The sequence below is a fragment of the Nymphalis io genome, chromosome 14 (assembly GCF_905147045.1).
Source record: "Nymphalis io chromosome 14, ilAglIoxx1.1, whole genome shotgun sequence".
Lineage (NCBI taxonomy): Eukaryota > Metazoa > Arthropoda > Insecta > Lepidoptera > Nymphalidae > Nymphalis > Nymphalis io.
In genome coordinates, this window is record NC_065901.1 from 3,003,063 (window position 1) to 3,023,929 (window position 20,867).

The following is a 20,867-nucleotide window of genomic DNA, read 5'->3' on the forward strand; positions in this document are numbered from 1 at the left end:
AGTTTAAGATGGCGCAAAAGGCAATATAAAATTAATATAATATTAATTAAGGCATATTAAATGACAACTGTCTATTTTTATTTTTTTCATATCAAAGGTGATGTTATATCATTATGCCTTATGTGTGATGTCATGTCACGTTTATGTCTGCTTAGAATGACAGAAAATCAAAGTTAAAATTATGAATGAAAACTAAAAAACTTGGAAAAAGGAAAAACATGAGTCCCATTGCTTTATATCTAGTTTCAATTTATGTAATAATATTAAAACAGAAAAGTACCCGCCTCATTTTAAGCGGGATTATTACCCACTAAAACCAATGCGACGACCGTTCTCGGCACAGGTCGGAGGATCGTGTCGATATAACGTCAATGTCTGAGCAAAAGTGACCGCTTACTATCACATAAGTCACAAACGTTGTATTTCCTGGATAGCAATTAGCGATAGTTATTCTATCTTCAATCTAATTAAATAATTTTATCTTAGAATAAAATATGGGATAAGATGTAGATGTATAAAAATGATTATAGAAGATATGATCCGTGATGCAAAAAACCAGATAAAGTACAAAAATAATTTATTCCATTTATTAAAATAATTAAAACTATATGTCTCAAAATTTGTCACTACTAAAAACCATTCCGTAATATTATATCGATTAGGATTAACTGCTTGTAAAAATCACTTAAATACAATCACAGCTTAGTCTTATTATACCTTAACATAAAAGATACGTAATATTTTTCTAATAACATCATGACGCACACAGTATTCTTAAAATTGTATTATCACATTTATTTTTTCAAAGGAACTTTGTGTAACCACACTTTATTCCTTAATGACATAACCTAAAGCCTTCATTTCTTTATCAAACTGTTCATCACGATATTTTTTAATCTTCTGTAACCATTTACCAATGGAGACATGGTTTCGACACGTGCCACCGTACCTCGCTGGGAGGCAAGCAGGGTCTAACTGCTGATGGAGTGACTTCAAATCACTACCGTGGAAGAAAATTTTGTCCCATGCCTGCTGCGGTATGAACTTCTTGAATAAATAGAAGAATGTGTTTAGTATCCAGGAGTAATTAATGATGTGGCAGCTCCTTAGTCGTGCTGGACATGACATCTGAAAAAATAGTACTTATAAGTAAAGGCTCGCTACCAAATATCTCCGCGCACCTGCATCTGTAGCTATTCTAATGGATGTGCCCACAAACAAACTGCGCTCGAGGAGGGGGTGCCACGTATCATGAAACATTGCACATTCCATAAGCGTCAATGAATCCTTCGTAGTAGAATGGACTTGAGCAGTAGCGGGAGCGCGGTGCGCTTGTGGAGCGCATCAATGGAGAATGCCTACCAATTTACCAAATTTAGCGATGAAAAAAAAAATATATTTATTTAAATAGATAGAAAAAAAATTACTTAAATATTACAATGATAAAAATATAGATAAAAATGCACTCCTTTATAGGTGAGTTATATATGTATTTGTATATAATTAATGTGATAATTATTTTAGCATACCCCCATCAAGGACACGATCTGGTAGGCTATGGTTGGCGTTAGAGTCGCCACGTGTCGCAGTGTCAATCCTTCCATATCAACGATGACTGTTCCACCGAGGACCTGAATCTTTGGTTGCCGTATACCGATCTCCGTTATCGCCATTCCTGCTCGCACTAAATCCTCCACACTGAAGTCACTGGGATCCCATGTTCCTAAAAGAAGTGTGGGAAAATATTTTATCCTTTTAAATAAATTAAGGTAATGAAGTAGTACTAACTAATGAGATCAGGCTGTATTCGTTCGTTCTTTATTTTTATTATTCTGCTGTTCTTAACAGTTGCTTTTACAGCTTCCGGTCTAGTGACTAACTTATACAGTGTATGTATACTCCTGGATGAGGCTTGTAAAAAAGTCAAACGTGTTTTTTTTGTCAAGAAATTCGACGTAGCAGCTCGGAGTTACGATATTGGCTGTCAGTATGGGGTAGACCTCGTTCTTAATTTCTAGCCGGGTGGGTCGCATACTCGGGTTACCAAATTGATAGTACATATCCTATTCCACTTTCGCACCCTTGTAGATGAATGTCCTTGGCTGAGATATGACAGGGATTTTAGATTTTTTAATAATAATAATAAAAATAATAGATTTGATCAATTTTAACATTTTAAATCTTGTTATAGCACCTTAGTATTGCGGATGTTGTCGTCGAACAAGTATCGGAAACCGGAAATAAAAGACGAGAATGTTTCGAGAATTTTCTGATAAAAAATGTCACGTATGTTGTTGTATCGTGACTACACTTATATTAAATATAAGGTAAATATAATGATCTAGCGATGATTTTGGGATGAAATTAAATTAATTAATTTGTGCACAACTTCCAGTACCTTTCGAATAAAATGATTTTAATTATTCTCCTTTTATAATAAATACTGAACTTAAAGATTTAATTGCTATTTCGTCTTTAAGAAAATACTGATCCTGATCTTATTAATATACTGTAATAACTATTTATATAGACTAGTCTATGAATAATTTTGTTCTAATTCAACATTCGTACTACATAATAATAATATGTAAATAAGCGTTTTAATATACGATATTAATTTTTGGAGGTATTACTTATTACGCCAATATGTGAAAAAGTTTTTTGTTAACTAACAATTACACATCAAATATTTAAGTTAATTAAAATGTGTAAATATTACAATAACCTAAAAACCTACAAATATTAATGTTTCATGTACTATACTTTACTACTAATTATCCGATTCAATTGAAATTTTGAATAATTAATAAATTATTATAGATAGTAGACACCGAGATGGCTCAGTGGTAAGAACGCGTGAATCTTAACCGATTATCGTGGGTTCAAACCCGAGCAAGCACTACTTAAATTTCATGTGCTTGATTTGTGATTATTATTCATCTCGTGCTTGACGGTGAAGGAAAACATCTTGAGGAAACCTGCATGTGTCTAATTTCACTGAAATTTTACCACATGTGAATTCCACCAACCCGCATTGGAGCAGCGTGGTGGAATAAGCTCCATACTTTCTCCTCAAAAAGGGAGAGGAGGCCTAAACCCAGCGGTAGGACATTCATAGGCTGTTACTGCAATTAGTTATTGTTAATACGTAAGTATTAACAATAACTAATTGCAGTAACAGCTAGTTATTGTTAATATATATTGTTAAATACGTAAGTATTAACAATAACAATTAGTTATTGTTAATACTTACGTATTAGAATTATGAGCGTTGTAATAATAAGTGGCCATCACCGGGCGCCTGACTGATGTAACATCAATATTATGGTCGTTAAAATGATTTATAATTAAACATAAACAATAAATTTAGAGTAATATAAATAAAACTAGAGTTTCGTTAATGAAATATATTTTTCTTATTATTGTAATAATATATAGCATACTATATACTTATATAGCATGCTCGCCATGCGCACACAAGGGCCGATTACCGTTTGCCGTCGCGGTATACGATTTGATCTTACCCCAAAGCGCGTTAATAGATAATACTAATAAAAAAAAATTGGACATTGGAGATAAACTAATACTTTATATAATGAATAGTGCAACAATGAGTGAAAATTTGTTAGTATTTATATTAAGTGTCATTATAAGTTGAAAATAGAAGGAAATTGAAAAGCAGAAACTTTAAGTAGGTCTCCTGGTCGGTACACCATTTGCCGTTTGGTTATTGTTTCCGATTTGCATACTACGGAACACTGAAACTACTTGGAATTAATTGGATGCGTGGAAACACGCTTTTCTAAGTTAGATTGTTTACTTGTGTAAATGTTTTCCTATAAGTATAATAAGATGGTATAATTATGTATTGAGTGCTTCTGACGAACTTCGATTAATCGATCAAGTAATTGAATTTTGATTCAGTTTTAGTTTATTAAAATCATGTCAAAACAATACGAAATTATTCTTCATTGAAGTAAGAGATAACAAACAATTTATCATAAAAGCTTATTTCGTCATATAATATATCGTAGCAGGCTGTAATAAGCAGGTTGTTATATAAGTTCATTCTAATCGACTAAGAATATTTGGAAGTAAGCAGCAAGAAGCATTTATCTTTTAAATTATTTTTACATATGTTTAATCGTGCATAAATAATAGAAATATTTATAAATTTAAATTTAGTTAAAATTTCATTTTTATGCATAGTTTATGAACATAGTATTTTTTTCTATATGACATACTGTAACTTGTTTTTCAATCATGCAATTGAAGTTAGTACGTTTGAATATGGAACGCAAAAAGCGAACCATTGAAAAACTTAAATTACAACACGTTAATATTTATTTTTGAAATAATATTGTTTACAATAAAGTTGTTTATATATCGTCACTGCCATCGATGTATTTCATAATTCATAATGACATTGGAAGTTTTAGGGGGTCGGTTTAAGTAAGGCTTCAAAAACTTTTTGTTTTTATTTAACAATTCAAACGGTAGAGGTAAATGAACTTTTTAACGAATTTTAGAGTGAAATATTTTTTTAGGCTTTTAGAATTTGTTTTTATAAGGATCCCGTTCGTTCAGCGTTAGTGAGTTTCTGGGACATTTGAAAATTTAATTAAATAACTTAAAACAGAGCCTCACACATGTACCTGTGGTACCCAGGTGAATCATTTCGCACGCAGTGGACTTAGCTGCCGCATAAGCGCTGGCCGTACATATCGCCATGAATCTCTTAATGACGTACTTCGTTGGGTTTTTGCCATAGCATCGATTCCTGCTATTTTGGAACCGAATGGTCTATGCAGAGATAATGGCAAGAGCCCAATAGAGCGACATTAGTGCCATGGTCGATGGGACGTGTTCTTGTGTGGGATGCAACTTGCGTAGATACGCTGTCAGTATCTCATATCAAGAATACGTCTCGTAAAGCCAGTGCAGCCGCTGAAGCTGCTCAAATACTCAAGCGCCGCAAATATTCACTTTTATCCAACGAATATGAATTTGCGCGGCTGGGTTTTGAAACATTGGATCCATGGTCGTCCGATAAAAAAATAATCATAAAATATATTTCTAAGAAACTGGTCCACACTTCTGGTGACCCAAGAGGTGGCACTTATTTAGCCCAAAGGCTGAGTCTAGTAGAGGAGCAATAGTGCCAGCGTCTTGGGTACAATGCCACAGGACAATCTTTTAGACGCCGTGTTTTTGCTTTAAATTTGTAATGTGTATTTTGTTCTTTTTATTTTAAATTTTATAAAAATGTCTGTACATAAAAACTTAAAAATAAATAAAAACTTAAAACTGTGATATTAACATTATTAATATATACTGCATAAGAAATATAATGCATAAGAAATATAATTTACTGGTGGTAGAGCGTTGTGCAAGCTCGTCTGGGTAGGTACCACCCACTCATCAGATATTCTACCGCAAAACATCAGTACTTGGTATTGTTGTGTTCCGGTTTGAAGGGTGAGTGAGCCAGTGTAATTACAGGCACAAGGGACATAACATCTTAGTTCCCAAGGTGGCGGATTGGTGATGTAAGCGATGGTTAATATTTCTTACAATGCCAATGTCTAAGGGCGTTTGGGGACCACTTAGCATCAGGTGGCCCATACGCTCGTCCGCCTTCCTATTCTATAAAAATAGGTTTTTTAAGTACTATTTATCTCTGTACTCTATCAATTCTTCCTTCCGTCCTTTTTTCAAATGTTGTCTAAACGTGTTTCATATAAAAATAATGTACTTGTGTTTGTGTGAGTATAATTATATAATATAAAATAATATTTAAGCCATGGTTCAGGCGTAAGGCAACAACAACAAACACATAAACAAGTTACAACGTTGTGACGTGGCACGATGCGACATCGTTAACGTAACGTCGTAGCATCAAATCGGACTGTGTAGACAACGCTTTACCAAATCAATCAGTATAATTATCATCTAACGTTCCGGCCTGTTTGTGTATTGTTAGAATTATCAAATATATGTCAATCAAATGGATATAGTTCATAGTGTTTATTCTACTTCAGCTATTATATCAATACTCGCGATACAGCATGACTTAGCATGAAAACCTATGTAACTATATACTTCTTTACAATATGCTTTATTGTGATTGAACTCACCCTACCCAGTCTTAAGGTTTCGCCAAATAATGTAGGACATATTATATATAATTGAACAAGTGTGCATGACAGATGCACTCTATATTCCCTCAGTATTATAGTCCGATGGGACAGCAATCCGACACGTTTCGGCGAAGCACGTCCCAAGAAATGGGACCATAAAATTCGTAACTCCGGACTATTATGTACTTACTTCGAATACTTTGACGGAAAAACTCAAAAATATTTCATTTCTACAATATGGTATTTAAATCTGTCCTACACTAGCGATGAACGATATTGTTATTGATATATGGGTTATTAGTATATAACACAAATCGGAACAAAAAATACTAATATAGATGATGAACTAACTTATGCCACTTTATATTTCTCCATATACTGACAAGCAATACATATTTTACTCTGGCCCATAGTTCGGCTAAGTTATGTATAAAAAACTTATAAGCGTCCCACTGCGGCGTTAAGCATATTTTTCTTTTAAGAAGAAGTTTTCACGCTAAATTAACCAAGCTGATCCAATACAGGTTTGCGAGTGGCAGGTGGTCATGTTTAAAAGCGACATATACAGATTTCCTAAACATGTTTTCCATCACCGCCGAGAACAAGATAAATTAAACATAACTAGGGAAATAATATTAGGAAGAATTATAAATGTCTTGTTTGGGCTATCATCCACAATTTTCTTTAAAGATTCATGTGTTCTAACCACTGGGTCACCTCGGCCTTATGACGATATACAATATACCATAGTTGTAACTCACTATCGTTAATTATTAATGTTGATTACTTACCAAATCTGAATATCGACAGTCTACCAACGTCCGGCCTGTCGAGCAAAGTACCTTCGTAGGCATCCTTCACCTTCATGAGGCTCCACAAATCTACACCCTTGTACAGATGCGGGTACTCTTCCCGGAATGAGCAGTATCTGACTAGCTGAGAGCAATATGAGAGAAACATCTTTGTAAGCATGAAATTTGTTTTTCCAAACGAAATTTCACAGATTTGATTTACGATCAGAACGTATTAATTATACAAATGCTTATAGAAAAATTCAATAACTTTTTTTATTGATTGAATGTTGATCTAGTGGATCTAGATCAAGTGCAGCAGATCCTGACGTCCTGGGTTCAAACTCCGGGTTGAGTCAATTAAAAGTTAATGTGTTGTTTTGTCGAAGATTCTAAGTAACAAACCGGAGTCTGAAAGTTAGAATTGCTTATAATCCCGTGCCTCAGAAAGCACGTAAAGACGTTGGTCCCACGCCTGAACTCTTTGTTTTTGTGTCAGTAGTGGTGGTGGTGGTATCATATTAGGAAAATTATTATAATCTAATATATAACATGTTCTACCGATAAAGGAACAATAGAGGTCAGATTGCCACCGCTTCATATAAATGCTGTATTAGGTATAGTATATATACTTTGCCTCCTAGCTTAATTACTTTTAGACGAAAACATAGAAACAGTTCGAAATATGAAATGCAAATTCTATAACGTCATTATGAAATTTTTCTGGCGTTATCAGTTTGAAAATTCAGTGGTGCTTACCCGGCTTTGAACCTACGATCATCGGTTAAAATTCACGCGTTCTTACCACTGGGCCATCTTGACTTGTTATTACAAGCCTGCGTTAACAAATTTAAAACGCAAACTCAATGTTAAAAAATATGTCACAGAGTCGAAATAAAAGTAGTATTGTTGTATTGTATTCCGGTTTGAAAAAGAGCCGGTTATAAATACAGACACATGCCAAAGTCTATGGGCGGCGGTGACCACTTACCATTAGCTGGACCACTTGTCTGTCAAACTAACAATCATTAAAAACTTAATTTTGATATGCACCATTGATTCACATTACACAACATGGTTTGACACGTACGTAACAAGCGAAAAAACAGTACCCGCCATACAACAAAAATTTGGTTACACTCTGATGGAACTAACCAAAGTAACCAAGTAGGTCACTTGATAATAAGATATCGTCACCGCCTCGTGACATTAGCACTACAAGAAATATAAATTAATCTTACATCATCGCCAACCCGCATTGGAGCAGCGTGGTGGAATAAGCTCCAAACCTTCTCCTCAAAAAGAGGAGAGGAGGCCTTTAGCCCAGCGTGGGACATTCACAGGCTGTTACGGTTACGGTTACATCATCGCCTTAAATCTTGAGATCATGGGTGTTATGCTCGTTGTGCCTTTAATGAGCTCTTTCATCCTTTTAACTACATAGTAGGTAGAATAATAGAACCATGGTACCCACGGTCGCGGTTGCGCAAAGCCCACTCACTGGTAATACCAGACAATAAATAAAATGTATCTTATGATTTAAGTTTACCCTTTAATATCTGTTTAAATTGAATATCTTGAATCCTGAGCTTTGATTTGAAGTAAATAATTTATTTCGAAACGGGTTATTACTGGTGTTTGCGCCGTATTCGAATTATTGATTTATTTTATAATTTTTGCATTAAAATTGTTAACAGATAATATTTATTATTAAGAAAATTCTTTATTTATTTAAGCATAATAATACGGCTATTAAAATAACATGAAAGACACGAATTATATATGTAGGCGTATAAAACAGGTTATGTCATGCAAAGTCATAAAGACTCTAAACGACTTTGCTATGGCTTGTTTTGAATTGGAATCATATTTACGTCATATTTTAGACTTCAAAAATATAAATATTATAAAGCGGGTAAGTTTATATGGTTAAACGAGGTTTTCTAAGCCATATATAAAAAAAAAATTTGTATTATATTATCCGTTAATTGAGAAATAATAATATCCTCCAGACCGATTTCGGCCATTCTCAAGAGAGATTATCCAACTGCGCAGGAAATATTTTAGGACACAAGTGTGTGCGCAAACACAGGTGCACTCTTTATTCCCTAGCTCTTATAATTCGACGGACTGGCAATCTGACACGACCAAAGGAAAGAGTTCAGGCGCAGGACCAACAGCTTTACGTGCTTTCCGAGGCACGGGAGCGTACACACTTCCAACTTCCAGACTCCGGGCTGCTACTGATAATTTCCTGACAGAAAAACCCAATAACTTTTTATTGGCCCGACCTGGGAATTGAACCCAGGACCTCCGGGTCAGCGGCCTTATACCTACATTTCGGCATTATAACCAATAGACCAACGAGGCAGTCAAAAAACGGCCATGAATTGTAGAATGCATTATATAAAAAAAATTATGATACAATATAATTTATAAGTGTATGCTATCAGTTACATTAGCTTACGATGAGCATTGTATTCAAATCGTCTATCAGTGACCAATACTGACAAGTTCTAAACATTAACTAAGTATGTAAAAATAATTATAACATAAACAGGATTTAGACCGAGTTTTAATCTCACGGCTACCATAGGAGAGGAGCTTCAACAAGATGAGAATTCTATTCATTCTTTCGAAGAGAAAATTGTTCAGATTCACGAGGCCAATGTGCATCATTGGTCGTTTTGCACAAAACATGTTAATCTCAGAAGTTTTTCAACTACAAAATACTCGAAAAATTAAATTTTAGAGTTAATTTTCCAAACGTTTGAAATTGCGTCAAAAATAGTTAGTTGTAGTTAAAACACATTTAAATTCTTACAAATGCATTCGCTTTTAATTTTGTAAAAAACAAAATATAATTATTTATTACATACCTACCTACCGGATGGAACCAAAGAACGTAAGAAAAGATATACAAATAATTAATATAATTTGAAGACATTGTCACATGATGCGTGTAACTCCTGCGCAGTTGACTATTTTGAGCATGGCGTTCGTGGTCAACATCGGTCATGACGTAGTGTCATAGAAATATTAAAAGAATACTAGTTTCGTTTGTTTGTATCTTTTTTAATCTAGATTAATGCTTAAATTAACCGACCGCTATGTAACTTTCACTTAAACTTACATACAGCTTATAGTTTTTTAAATACAGGATTTCTAATACGAGTGTGTGTTTTTTTAAGATATTTCGGAGTCATATTGGTCGCTTTGATATAAATTAATGTATTCGGTCTGTATAACTTAAAAATGGTAAAGACCTCGACAACATACATTTTATGAATGTAACATAATCAAACATAGATTCTTTGATCAGTACTTCCATATTTCTTTTTTACATATGTGTGTGTGTGTTGTAAAATAAAATAGTATCTTATGTAATTTAAAAGAGTATGTTCTATAATAAAAATATTCCATAGTTGAATAAAAATAATTACGAAGTTATTCAAGTTGTTGTTCCTAGTGTTGTAATTTCAATTGTTCTCATAGCGAACTAAATAAATAAATCTTTGTATCTATAATCATCATGTTACAGTAAGAAGCAGCAAGTTGAACGAACGACGAAACTTTTGCTCGTTTTATGCCTAACACTGTATGAACCGTTATGCATGAATCAGTCACAGTAACGTTACGCATATCCGGTTAACAAAAAATGTCTTCTAACTTTGTTATTCGGAAAATATCTAAGAATATTTAAAATAATGAATATTAAAATTTGACCAGACCTAACTTGACCTGACCTAAACAGACCTGAGATATTGTTGTCTATTATATAATAACGGTATAACTAAACCAACTTTTTTTACTAAACCAACTTTATAACTAAACCAAATTCATAATTTTTGTCAAAATTATTAATTGGAATATCCTCACGCTATAAGCCTACTTTTTATCATGTAAATCAAATATTGATGACATTCAGATTAATACCATAACGTACGCACGTTGTATTATCAATGGTTAGCTTCCGCCCGCGGTTATACCCGCGTATGAGGAAAGGGGTACAGGTAGGTAGTTTATGTATTATGTTAGAATATAAGCTATTTCTTTTCGAAATTTCATTTAAATCAGTTCAATAGTTTTTGCGTGAAAGAAACAACAAACAAAGATACATCCATACTAGTGGATTGTTTAGTTAGAATAAAATTGAAAATCATAATAAGCTTGAACAATAGTCTCGAAATATAATGTATATAACTTGAAAAATATGACGATTATTGCAATCCTCTTCCATGAGTCGTTTATTATTTAAGTCGATAATATAAATTAATATAATATGGACGTACAAGTTTATGTGCGCGCGGGACAATAAAGTTTCTTGCTCGAAGATATCTCAAGAGAAATGCGTCATCTGTCCGGTGTGGTTTGCATTCTCCGCGTTCTGAAAATATTTTTATTATTTTGTACATTTAATTTTTATTCGATCCTTGAATAATATTAACAAAACAATCTCTTTATTTATTTTGTATAGTTGAAAATAAATATGTAGTGATATTATTGAACATGTTAACAATCTTTAACGGCAAAAAAACTTTTTCAAATGAAATGAATTAAAATAGTTCAAGTAAACAATAGCTAAATTTACAATATACCTCGGTGAAGTAAAAGGTTAACAGATATAGATTTGACTAAACTATTTTTTATATCTTTCTGTTAGTGAAGATTTCCTAGTTTTAATATAGTATCTATTAAAGCGTTTAAACATAGAATTACGTGTGCATTTTAGTTGCAATCGATTCGACCTTTAAATTTACTTTTAGCACGCTCAATAAACTTTCACTTCACAATTATTGTCAACAAACAGACAAAAAAATCCTAGATTTATTTCGTAACGTTCAAGAAATACTTAGACGTCATAGTACATTAAGGTCTTACCAAATATCATTTTTCTCAACTCTGTGATGGCTGTCGCCCTGGTAGCTGGATTCTCGTTGCATATTTCAGGTGCCACAGCCAACAGCTCTGGATCCTCTTTAGTGTTTAATTCCGCTTCGAACGCTATCTCGAGAAAACATTCGTACATTCTGATATCCTGGTGTTCTTGTCCTATAAAATATTTTATTTTTGTCATTTAAAAATATGTTTAATACTAAAAAATAATTTTTTTTACATAATTTTTTCTTGAATTCCATTTACAAATGGATATATATTTGTACATTACACCATTGTAACAGTACATTATTCTCGAGGCGGCAAGTAAACAATAGGCGTTTTCACCGAGGCTTATAGTTTTATCCAAATAGGATAACAAAAGGATCTAGAGTTCCAGTCACCGAATAAAGTAAAACCAAAATTTTATTGTCTTAGTACATAAGTTTAACAGTTTGTAATCCATATGTCAACTTACGTTATATGTTTGTGTGCTAAAAAAAATTATTATAATAGCAAAAAGCACTACGTTATTTACAAATACAAATAAAATAAAATTAAATAAAAATAAATATTTTTGGCAAGGACTAGCGCCATCTAGCAATCAATATCGCCCTCTAGCAATCAATATCAACAGAGATTATTCAACTACGCAGGACACATTACGCCTGAGAACTTCACTCTTCTAGAAGAAAAACCGTTAGAACTACAACGCCTCTTATATTTTTCATCTTTTTTTGTTTTTGGATGCAATATAATTTCCTTTCACTTTGGTTACCTTCAGGGCTATTTATTGATACGGTGAAAAATCTAAGAAAAAAACTAGGGCAGGGTCGAAATACTCGCTTTGGGACTCGTAAATAACCTCTTAAATAACCTTAAACATAATTTTATGTTAATTCAATGCTTTATATGCTATTCTGAATGACTGGTTTTTGTTGCGACTTTATTACCAGTACGACATTTGTAGCTTTTCATTTATTAGTTAATTATTTAATTAAAAATTATAGCAAAAGCACGCTATCTAAAAGATTGTCCTGTGGCATTGTACCTAAGACGCTGGGTATACTAATGCCTCTCTGCACCGCTAGATTCAGCCTTTGGCCTAAATAAGCGCCAGCTCATTTTGTATTTTATAAAAATATCTGTACATAAATATAAATAAATACTTTAGCTTGTAACTATCAATTATAAAAAAGCTATTTAATAAAAATAAATATTGTAGTTCAATTAACTCTCTCTCTCTCTCTCTCTCTCTCTCTCTCTCTCTCTCTCTCGATGCTCATTGGTAGGTGGCAGTCGATGACGCAATGTACGACCATTGATCGTTTAGTTTAAAACCAAATTTATTGATTTGACTTTGACCAACGTTTTAGATGCTCCTTTGTTTGTGTCGTTTTTTTCTCATGGTAGGGTTTTCTGCAAACCCGCCTGGACAGGTATCATTCATTAAATATTCTACTGCCAGGCAAGCAATACTTTGTATTGTTATGTCCCAGGGTGAAGGTAAATGTGTCAGTGTACTACTACACTACTACTTCCTAATGTCATTGTCTATAGGCGGTGGTGACCACTGACTACCATTTGCCTGTCTATTAATTAAAAATACTTTTTAATTTTAATATTTTAAGAAATTGGAGGTAAGAATTAGGTTGTAACTGCATAATGTCGTAGGTCAATGGTTTGCGTTTTTATAGATTGCTAGGAGAAGATGTGGTTTCGGCGGAGTAACATAAAGCTAATCATTCGCTGAGACCATACAAGTCAGCTTAGCAGAAAAAAAAAACAGAAAAAATGGATGAAAAATTATGATGACGACATTGACTAGAAAAACACACGTTGCATCTACACTAAGGGTTCCAAACCGTTGTGATTATTATATTTGCATAAAATTATCAAATCGATACCTCATCGTGGAGTTTTCTCCTTACTTTTATAATGTAATTGTTGTCTATACTAATATTATAATCTGTTTGTTCTTAATGGCTATTCCACTGAACGGATTTTGATGAAATTAGCTATGAAGAAAGCTTTAGCCCCAAGGAACGAATTAAGCTACTTTTACACGAGAGCAAAGCTGTGAGCGAAAATAAGTATTATTATACGTTTCCCATTATCAGTAAATAAAATGAAAAAATAAATACTCCAGAATGAATTTCCAATATTAACAGCACCATATATTTATATACGATTTTGAAACATTTAAGGGTATAGAAAAGTATTTTATATGGGTACTTATAGCCTTAATGCCATACCAACTTAGGCATTCTATTATATAATTACGGAACCTTTAAAAAAATTAATATAAATGCTTATATATTGCATTCTGCACACCGAATCGCACAACGAACAGACGGACGAAGCCATGAAACACAATCGTTGCAAATTAAATATTCTTCATAGCATATACATAATAAGCGCGAAATGATTACGGCAAATATTATTTGAGCAAATGTTTCAAGATGACACGGTTTAAATATTTGTTATTCGTTTATGTATTAATGGAATTGTTTCATTAGGAACTTGGACTTTAAACTTAAAAACATGTCCTCACCCCCATGTAGACTTAATGATATAATAGGAGACTATTTCCTTATTTATGCTAATAATATAAATTATAAATGTTTGTAGTTTAATTATATAAGTATATTTAATTTTTATTTCAGTAATAGTAATGTTCATATTATGTTTTTATTATAATTAATATTATTATATATTATTAAAGTCGAAACAGATTCAAAATTGATAGCTTGTATTAGTAAGATTGTGGGTTCAAATTCAGACAAGCACCAATAAATTATGTTGCTTGGTGAAGGAAAACATCGTGAAAATAGCAGGTGTCAGATTTTCTGCTACATGTGTATACCAATAGGCATCGTACAGGAAATTTTGGTGGAATAAGCTCCGAACTTCCTCATAGGCCTTAGCCGAGCAGTGTGATATTTAATGGTGTAACGTAAAAAGTTAGGTTTACATTTATTGAAAATGCTGAGAAAGAATATTCTCTTGAATAAAAACAAAGAAAAACTTTTTGAAAATACAAAAAGCACACCCTCTCCAATCACAGCCCAGGCGATCGAGAAACACGTATAATGCTTCTATATTGAATAAAGAATTTTGATTTAATTTATTACCCGCATTGTTTTCGAAGATATGATGTTAAGCATTATTTATCTAAACTGTTGTACAATTAGATAGTATGCTAATAAGAAGGATGTTTGTATGTCGATGGCCGACCTTAATATGTACGTTATTATGGTAATTTTACCATAACACAGCCACCACAAACCACAATACAACCGAAATAGCGAAAGTAACTCTGTTTATTGGTATGTCTGTTACGCTTTCACGGCTAAACCACTAAACCGATTTTGATAAAAATTTCGTACGAAGCGGATATAAATAATTTGTAAAACGTGCGTGTCTGGTGAGGCTTTAAAGGAACTTTTGAGGTTTTTAATACGCTTTTGTAAATGATTTACTGATTCCCGTAATATTATACGTTAATTTATAAATAAGTCGTTAATATATACATAGTGTGGATCGAATGTAAATATGGTAAAAGAGAACGAAATATTTTTGATTATGGTTAAAATCATTAACTTATTCAATTTTATCAAATAAGGAAATATAATATATATTGTGACGTAATTATGGGATACGTATTAAAGGCACAAGTAGGAATAATTATTAAATTATTGTTATAGTTCATATAAAGAGCAATATTCTTTATTACATACTTATATACTATTATTTAACATTGTATTATTACCAATTTAAGTCTTTAGTCTTATATACATGATTATAATATTACCTGTTATGTTCGGCATAGACGATACACATATATAGCTTTCTGGCCTTCTCTCAAATACTACCAAAAAAATCAGATTAAATTAAATGTCAAATCAAGGACATTGAGATGAAACCATAGACAAATCTCAACTATACACTTTTAACCTAACAAATAGTAGTAATTATTATTCAATAAATACTTAAAAACATGTTTTAATCTGTAGCTAGAAACTTGGTCCAAATTTAATTCTATTTTTCTCCCAATAATATAAACGGATATTTTTTTCATTTTTATGAATATTAATGATAACTATCATGACATGAATTCCTTTTGTCACGTCATTTCTTCGTGAAAGACATTTCTTTATGAAAAAACGAATTTTATTAAATATTCTTTGGCGTCGTTTGTCACAAAAAAATAAGTGTAAAAAAATAAACGCCTAGAACACAGCTGTTTGTTTTTGTTTATCTAAATATCAAACAACATCTATATATTAATATTACTAGCCCATGAAATGTATTAAATTAATAGGAATTTCAATCGCGGCGAATCAAATATCAAAATCTGGAAGCGGCTTTAATTCTTTCATGGTGTTTGTAGTGCCATCATTTAATTGTTATTTGAGTATTATATGATATATTGTTAAATAAATAAATAAAGTTTGTTTTTTTTTTTTAAATTGAGTGGCTACACTAGTACAATTCATATAATTTATTCTCATGAGCTTCACGATATAGATACATACATATAAAATCTTGTTTATAAGATGAAAAGTTCTTTGCACTCGGATATCCTTTTTCATATGATGTAATATATATTCCGATACATGGTATTCATTCAAAGACAAAGAATTTTGTTTTGTTGATTTTTTCTAAAGTATATTTTATATAAATACGTAATTATTGTAAGTGAAATATTTAAATATGACTAAAATATTTAAGTTTTCGGGAATCCTCGTCTAGCAGAAGTAAGGAATTGATACATAATTGTGCATTTTAATATAAAAAGAGTATTTTAAAATCTGTTTTTCATCTTCATCCAATTTATTGGCATATGTTGCCAGACCTTAGCTCTGCTAGTAAAAACGAGTATTACGTCAAATAACATCTTAGATCACCTATTAAAGATAATATAAGCATAAACGTATCGGATAGTCTTTCCTAAAACAACTGACGTCGTAGTTCATAACGTAGAAAATAAATATAAAAATAACAATTAACAGATGATTATTATTTATAAATTAATACAAATAAAAAGACTAGGCGAGTAAAATTTAATTAATAAAAAGTGTATTTCAATAACGAGAATTTTTTTATTTGATGTATTTCTGGAGATTAATAGGGTAGGTAAGCCGATTCTACGTTAATCTATTTGAAAGTAACCCATAAAAAATAGGAAGTAATCATATAACAACACAACAGAAGTTACAAACTAATATAAAGTATCAAGTAATTTGTTTATATTTAAAAAAATATTGCTCCGTTTTGTAGGTACTTAAAAACGTATTACAATTTTTTTTTTGCAAATGCAAACACCTTTCAAAGTCTTTTTACTCACTTATAGACCTGTACATAAATGGATAACTGATATTATTCAAAATCTCTTACTTACATGCAATAAAAAACCAGCGATAAATATTTAAAAATATTGTTATATTTTTGACACCAACAATCATAAAGTTATAAAAAGAACAGCCAAACTAAAATTATTTCAATAGAACCACATCAACAATACATTATCACAAATCACAACACCACGCGCCACAAACGACCATATAAAAATAAAGTCCGTCTAATCGCATACACCCATGTCAGATACGGCACGCATTTGATTCGCTAAAACCACTTAGGAAACGAGATAAAGAAAGAAACGATTCAAATTTAGAACAATTTTTATCAGTTATTTATCAATATATCCAGTAATTTAACACGTTTGCATTTGATGCTTTTCAGAACAATACTGTCATGCATCGTTTAAAATTGCATACCAACTAATGACGCAACAATGATATTGAAAGTTTATATATAGAATGGGCCATATACCCACTGTTAGTTAGTCCTAGTCATTACAATGTTTTTTAAGAAACAAATTTAAAATGTCAATATACTTAATTATTTATTAATTATAACGTTAACAATTTTATTTAATCGTAAATTAAAATTTTATACAAATAATAATTACAATTAACCTAATTGACTAATAAATTATGAAGGCGTTTACCTTTCGATATCTTCTTTAACAAACACATAAATACATATGAATATAAATTCCATAAGCAAGCGAACTTCATTTTTGGCATTTTATTTAAATTATAATTAGTGATTGTAAATTAGACACGAAAGCTCTTTTAACTATAATAGCTTAATTACTTAGTTTTATAAGAGTTATCTGATGGAGAAATATCAAATCCATTTCAAATATATTTAGTTTACTAAATTACCTGTACCGAAACAGAGACATACCTGTGCTGTCATCGAGCAACAGTTGTGTAAGATTTTATAATATCGGCTCGACACGAGGTCGCCAGTGCTCGCCTTGACTTGAACCTTTAGATACAACCGGTTGATTTTATGCTCGCCTGGTATTTAACTTCTTGCTGCACTTTATTTGTATTAATATTTTCCATTCGAAAAAAATTTGTCCTCTATTTATTAAAAAAAGATCCAAAAGAATATTTCAATTGTTTTAATTGTTGGGTCTTCTTCCTTTAATTAGATTTTTTAAGTAGTGGTTTTAATTAATAACTGAAAAAGTCAAAGTCAAATGTAATTATGCTTTACTTATTAAGTAATTTACATTAAAAATATTTTAAAAATGGAATATCATTAGTTATATGTTAATAAGACACAATGATCGTAATACCTAAATTTTTATGTAATTATAAAAATTATACAATATGTTAATTAAACAAACGTTAATTTGCCAAAAAAGTTTAAACACGTATTTAGTATTAATTTTCATAAGATTTAATGCGGGAAATGGGCGAACGATAATGAGTTTTTACAAAAATTTGACAATGTTACCGTGCAAAAAAAAAATATTGAAATTTATTTTCCGTTTTTGATATATTTTACCATGGTGAATGATTAATATATGGTAGATATTAACTTGTGGTAGATCCCCAAAAGAAATAAGTTTATAACGAGCTCCACAGGACCTAACCTCAATAAGTTAGTCGATATGTGATACATAAAAAGAACCTGCATAAAACATATCACCTCCTCCATATTTACGTTTAATAACCGTAACTCAAGTCATGTCAATTTGAACAATTTAAATGTTGAATATTTAAACAGTGTATTACCATATGAAGTACAACCTACTTAAAATATTATAATATTTAGGGTGAAAGTTTTTTCCATTCACAATTGAGATTCAAAACTCTCAAAGTGTATATAAGTACGTAAGAATAGTGATGCAAGTAAATTACGTTTTACCCAAAAAATAGTGAAATCATCATCGTTGTTTCATTTGCTATTATGCAAAATAATGAAGACATTATAATATTTTTCGTCAAAATTCGACAGTTATTTGGGAAGACTATTGAATATATATTTTTATTATTAACGCTATAGGAAGCGAAGGCTAACATAAAATGATTGCACTTCTCTAGCAACTATTTCAGTTCTAAGCGTAATGATTTTATGTTAACAAATATATTTAAAGAATATATTTTTTGCAACTGATATTCGAATAAAAATAACACCTGTACGTTTTCTTTACGTACAAATTAAGTTCATATAAAGCAACTTTAATTACCTCTATTTACTTTTAGGTATGTTACCTAACATGCATGTATTAAAATAGCATAAAAGTGGTATTCCTTTATTAAATGCTGCCACATGTCTATTCATCTACCGGCAGGGGAAGTGCCTAAGCGTTCCAAAAGGAAATGAGGCTTTTGTCCAGCCGTTAGACATTAACTAGTTGTCACTTTTAATTTAATATTTAACTATTGAAAATATTAACTGAGTCGTACGTCTTTTAGACTTTAATATTAAGCCGAAGTCATCTAAAAGTAGATTAAATAACGCGCGCTTCTTAGGCCCGGATACGTCGACATTTGAAGGCTCCCCCCATTCCGAAGCGGCTAGAGTAAAACAATATTATTGTTGGCGGGGTCCTTAGGTTGGTATAAATCGAGGCTGGCGCTTCTCTCTACTCGTGCTTCCTATTACACAAGGAACCCTTCGCATTTGCGAAGTTAGTACCATGAAATGCAGCATATTAAGACTTAAGATGTTACAACAGATAACAAAAGAACTGGTTTTAAAATGAATTTTCAAGATTTGTCGAACATATACTAACAACACAAGCTGAAGTTGAACATAAGTTTCAAATTGTACCACTCATTTCCCATTTCCAGCAGTTTATTTTGTTTCGAACTATTGCGTACCGATCCTGCGGTAGAAATTGTGACGTAAGACACTTTCACTAACCGTGGTTTCGTTATAAGATTAATTCAAATCACGAGACTCGTGCATACAATTACTCTGTTTAATATATGTACATCGCTTATTGAATCAATGCCAAAACATGAGTAGTAAAATTTAGCAAATACTTAACGTTTTTTTTTATATCATCAAGTTCTTATAGGGATTATTTAGTCTTCCCGATCATTTTCGGTCACAGCGCCCAATGGAGACCAGACGAGATGGTCCATTGGTTAAAACACGTAAATCTTAATCGAAAATTGCGAGTTCAAACTCGGGTAAACGCTAGTAAGTTTTCATGTGCTTACGACTCATTTCGTGTTCGGTTTGGAAGAACATGGCGAGGAATCGCACATGTGTCAGATGCCACATGTTTGTGTGTCCGTTACAAATGTACCAGTACCATGGAATAAGCTCCAAATGCCCTCAGAAGGAAGGTGTTTTTTAAAAACATGGCGAGGAATCCCACATGTGTCAAATGCCACGTGTTTGTGTGTCCGTTATAAATGTACCAGTACCATGGAATAAGCTCCAAACGCCCTCAGAAGGAAGGTGTTTTTTTACAAGGTCGTAGGGCTTCATGCAAGCCCATCTGGTTAGGTAACGCCCACTCATTAAATATTCTACCGCTAAACAGCTATACTTAGTACTGTTGCGTTCCGGTTTCAAGGGGGGTGGTGATAACTACAGGCACAAGGGTCATAACATCTTTGTTCCCAAGGTTGGTGGCGTATTGGCGATAGACGAAATTGGCGATAGACAAATTTGGATAGGCGATATAAGAAATGGTTAGCATTTCTTACAGCACTAATGTCTATGGGCAGTGGCGACCACT

General features: G+C 32.2%; 1 protein-coding gene across 2 annotated transcripts; it reads right to left on the reverse strand.

The window, feature by feature from the left end:
- Window positions 1-560: 560 nt before the first annotated feature.
- Window positions 561-17,530, reverse strand: LOC126773407 (clavesin-2-like). 2 transcript variants are annotated; one of them, XM_050494350.1, is made up of 6 exons: window positions 17,211-17,530; window positions 11,813-11,983; window positions 11,224-11,318; window positions 6,932-7,076; window positions 1,530-1,723; window positions 561-1,128 (listed from the first exon to the last, which is right to left on the reverse strand). In XM_050494350.1, the coding sequence occupies exons 2-6, from the start codon at window positions 11,958-11,960 to the stop codon at window positions 829-831; spliced, it is 882 nt and encodes a 293-aa protein (XP_050350307.1). In that variant the 5' UTR covers window positions 11,961-11,983; window positions 17,211-17,530; the 3' UTR covers window positions 561-828. The 2 variants fall into 2 exon arrangements, with proteins under 2 accessions (XP_050350307.1, XP_050350306.1); XM_050494349.1 differs by lacking the exon at window positions 17,211-17,530 and adding an exon at window positions 15,621-15,666.
- Between the last annotated feature and the right edge of the window lie 3,337 nt (window positions 17,531-20,867).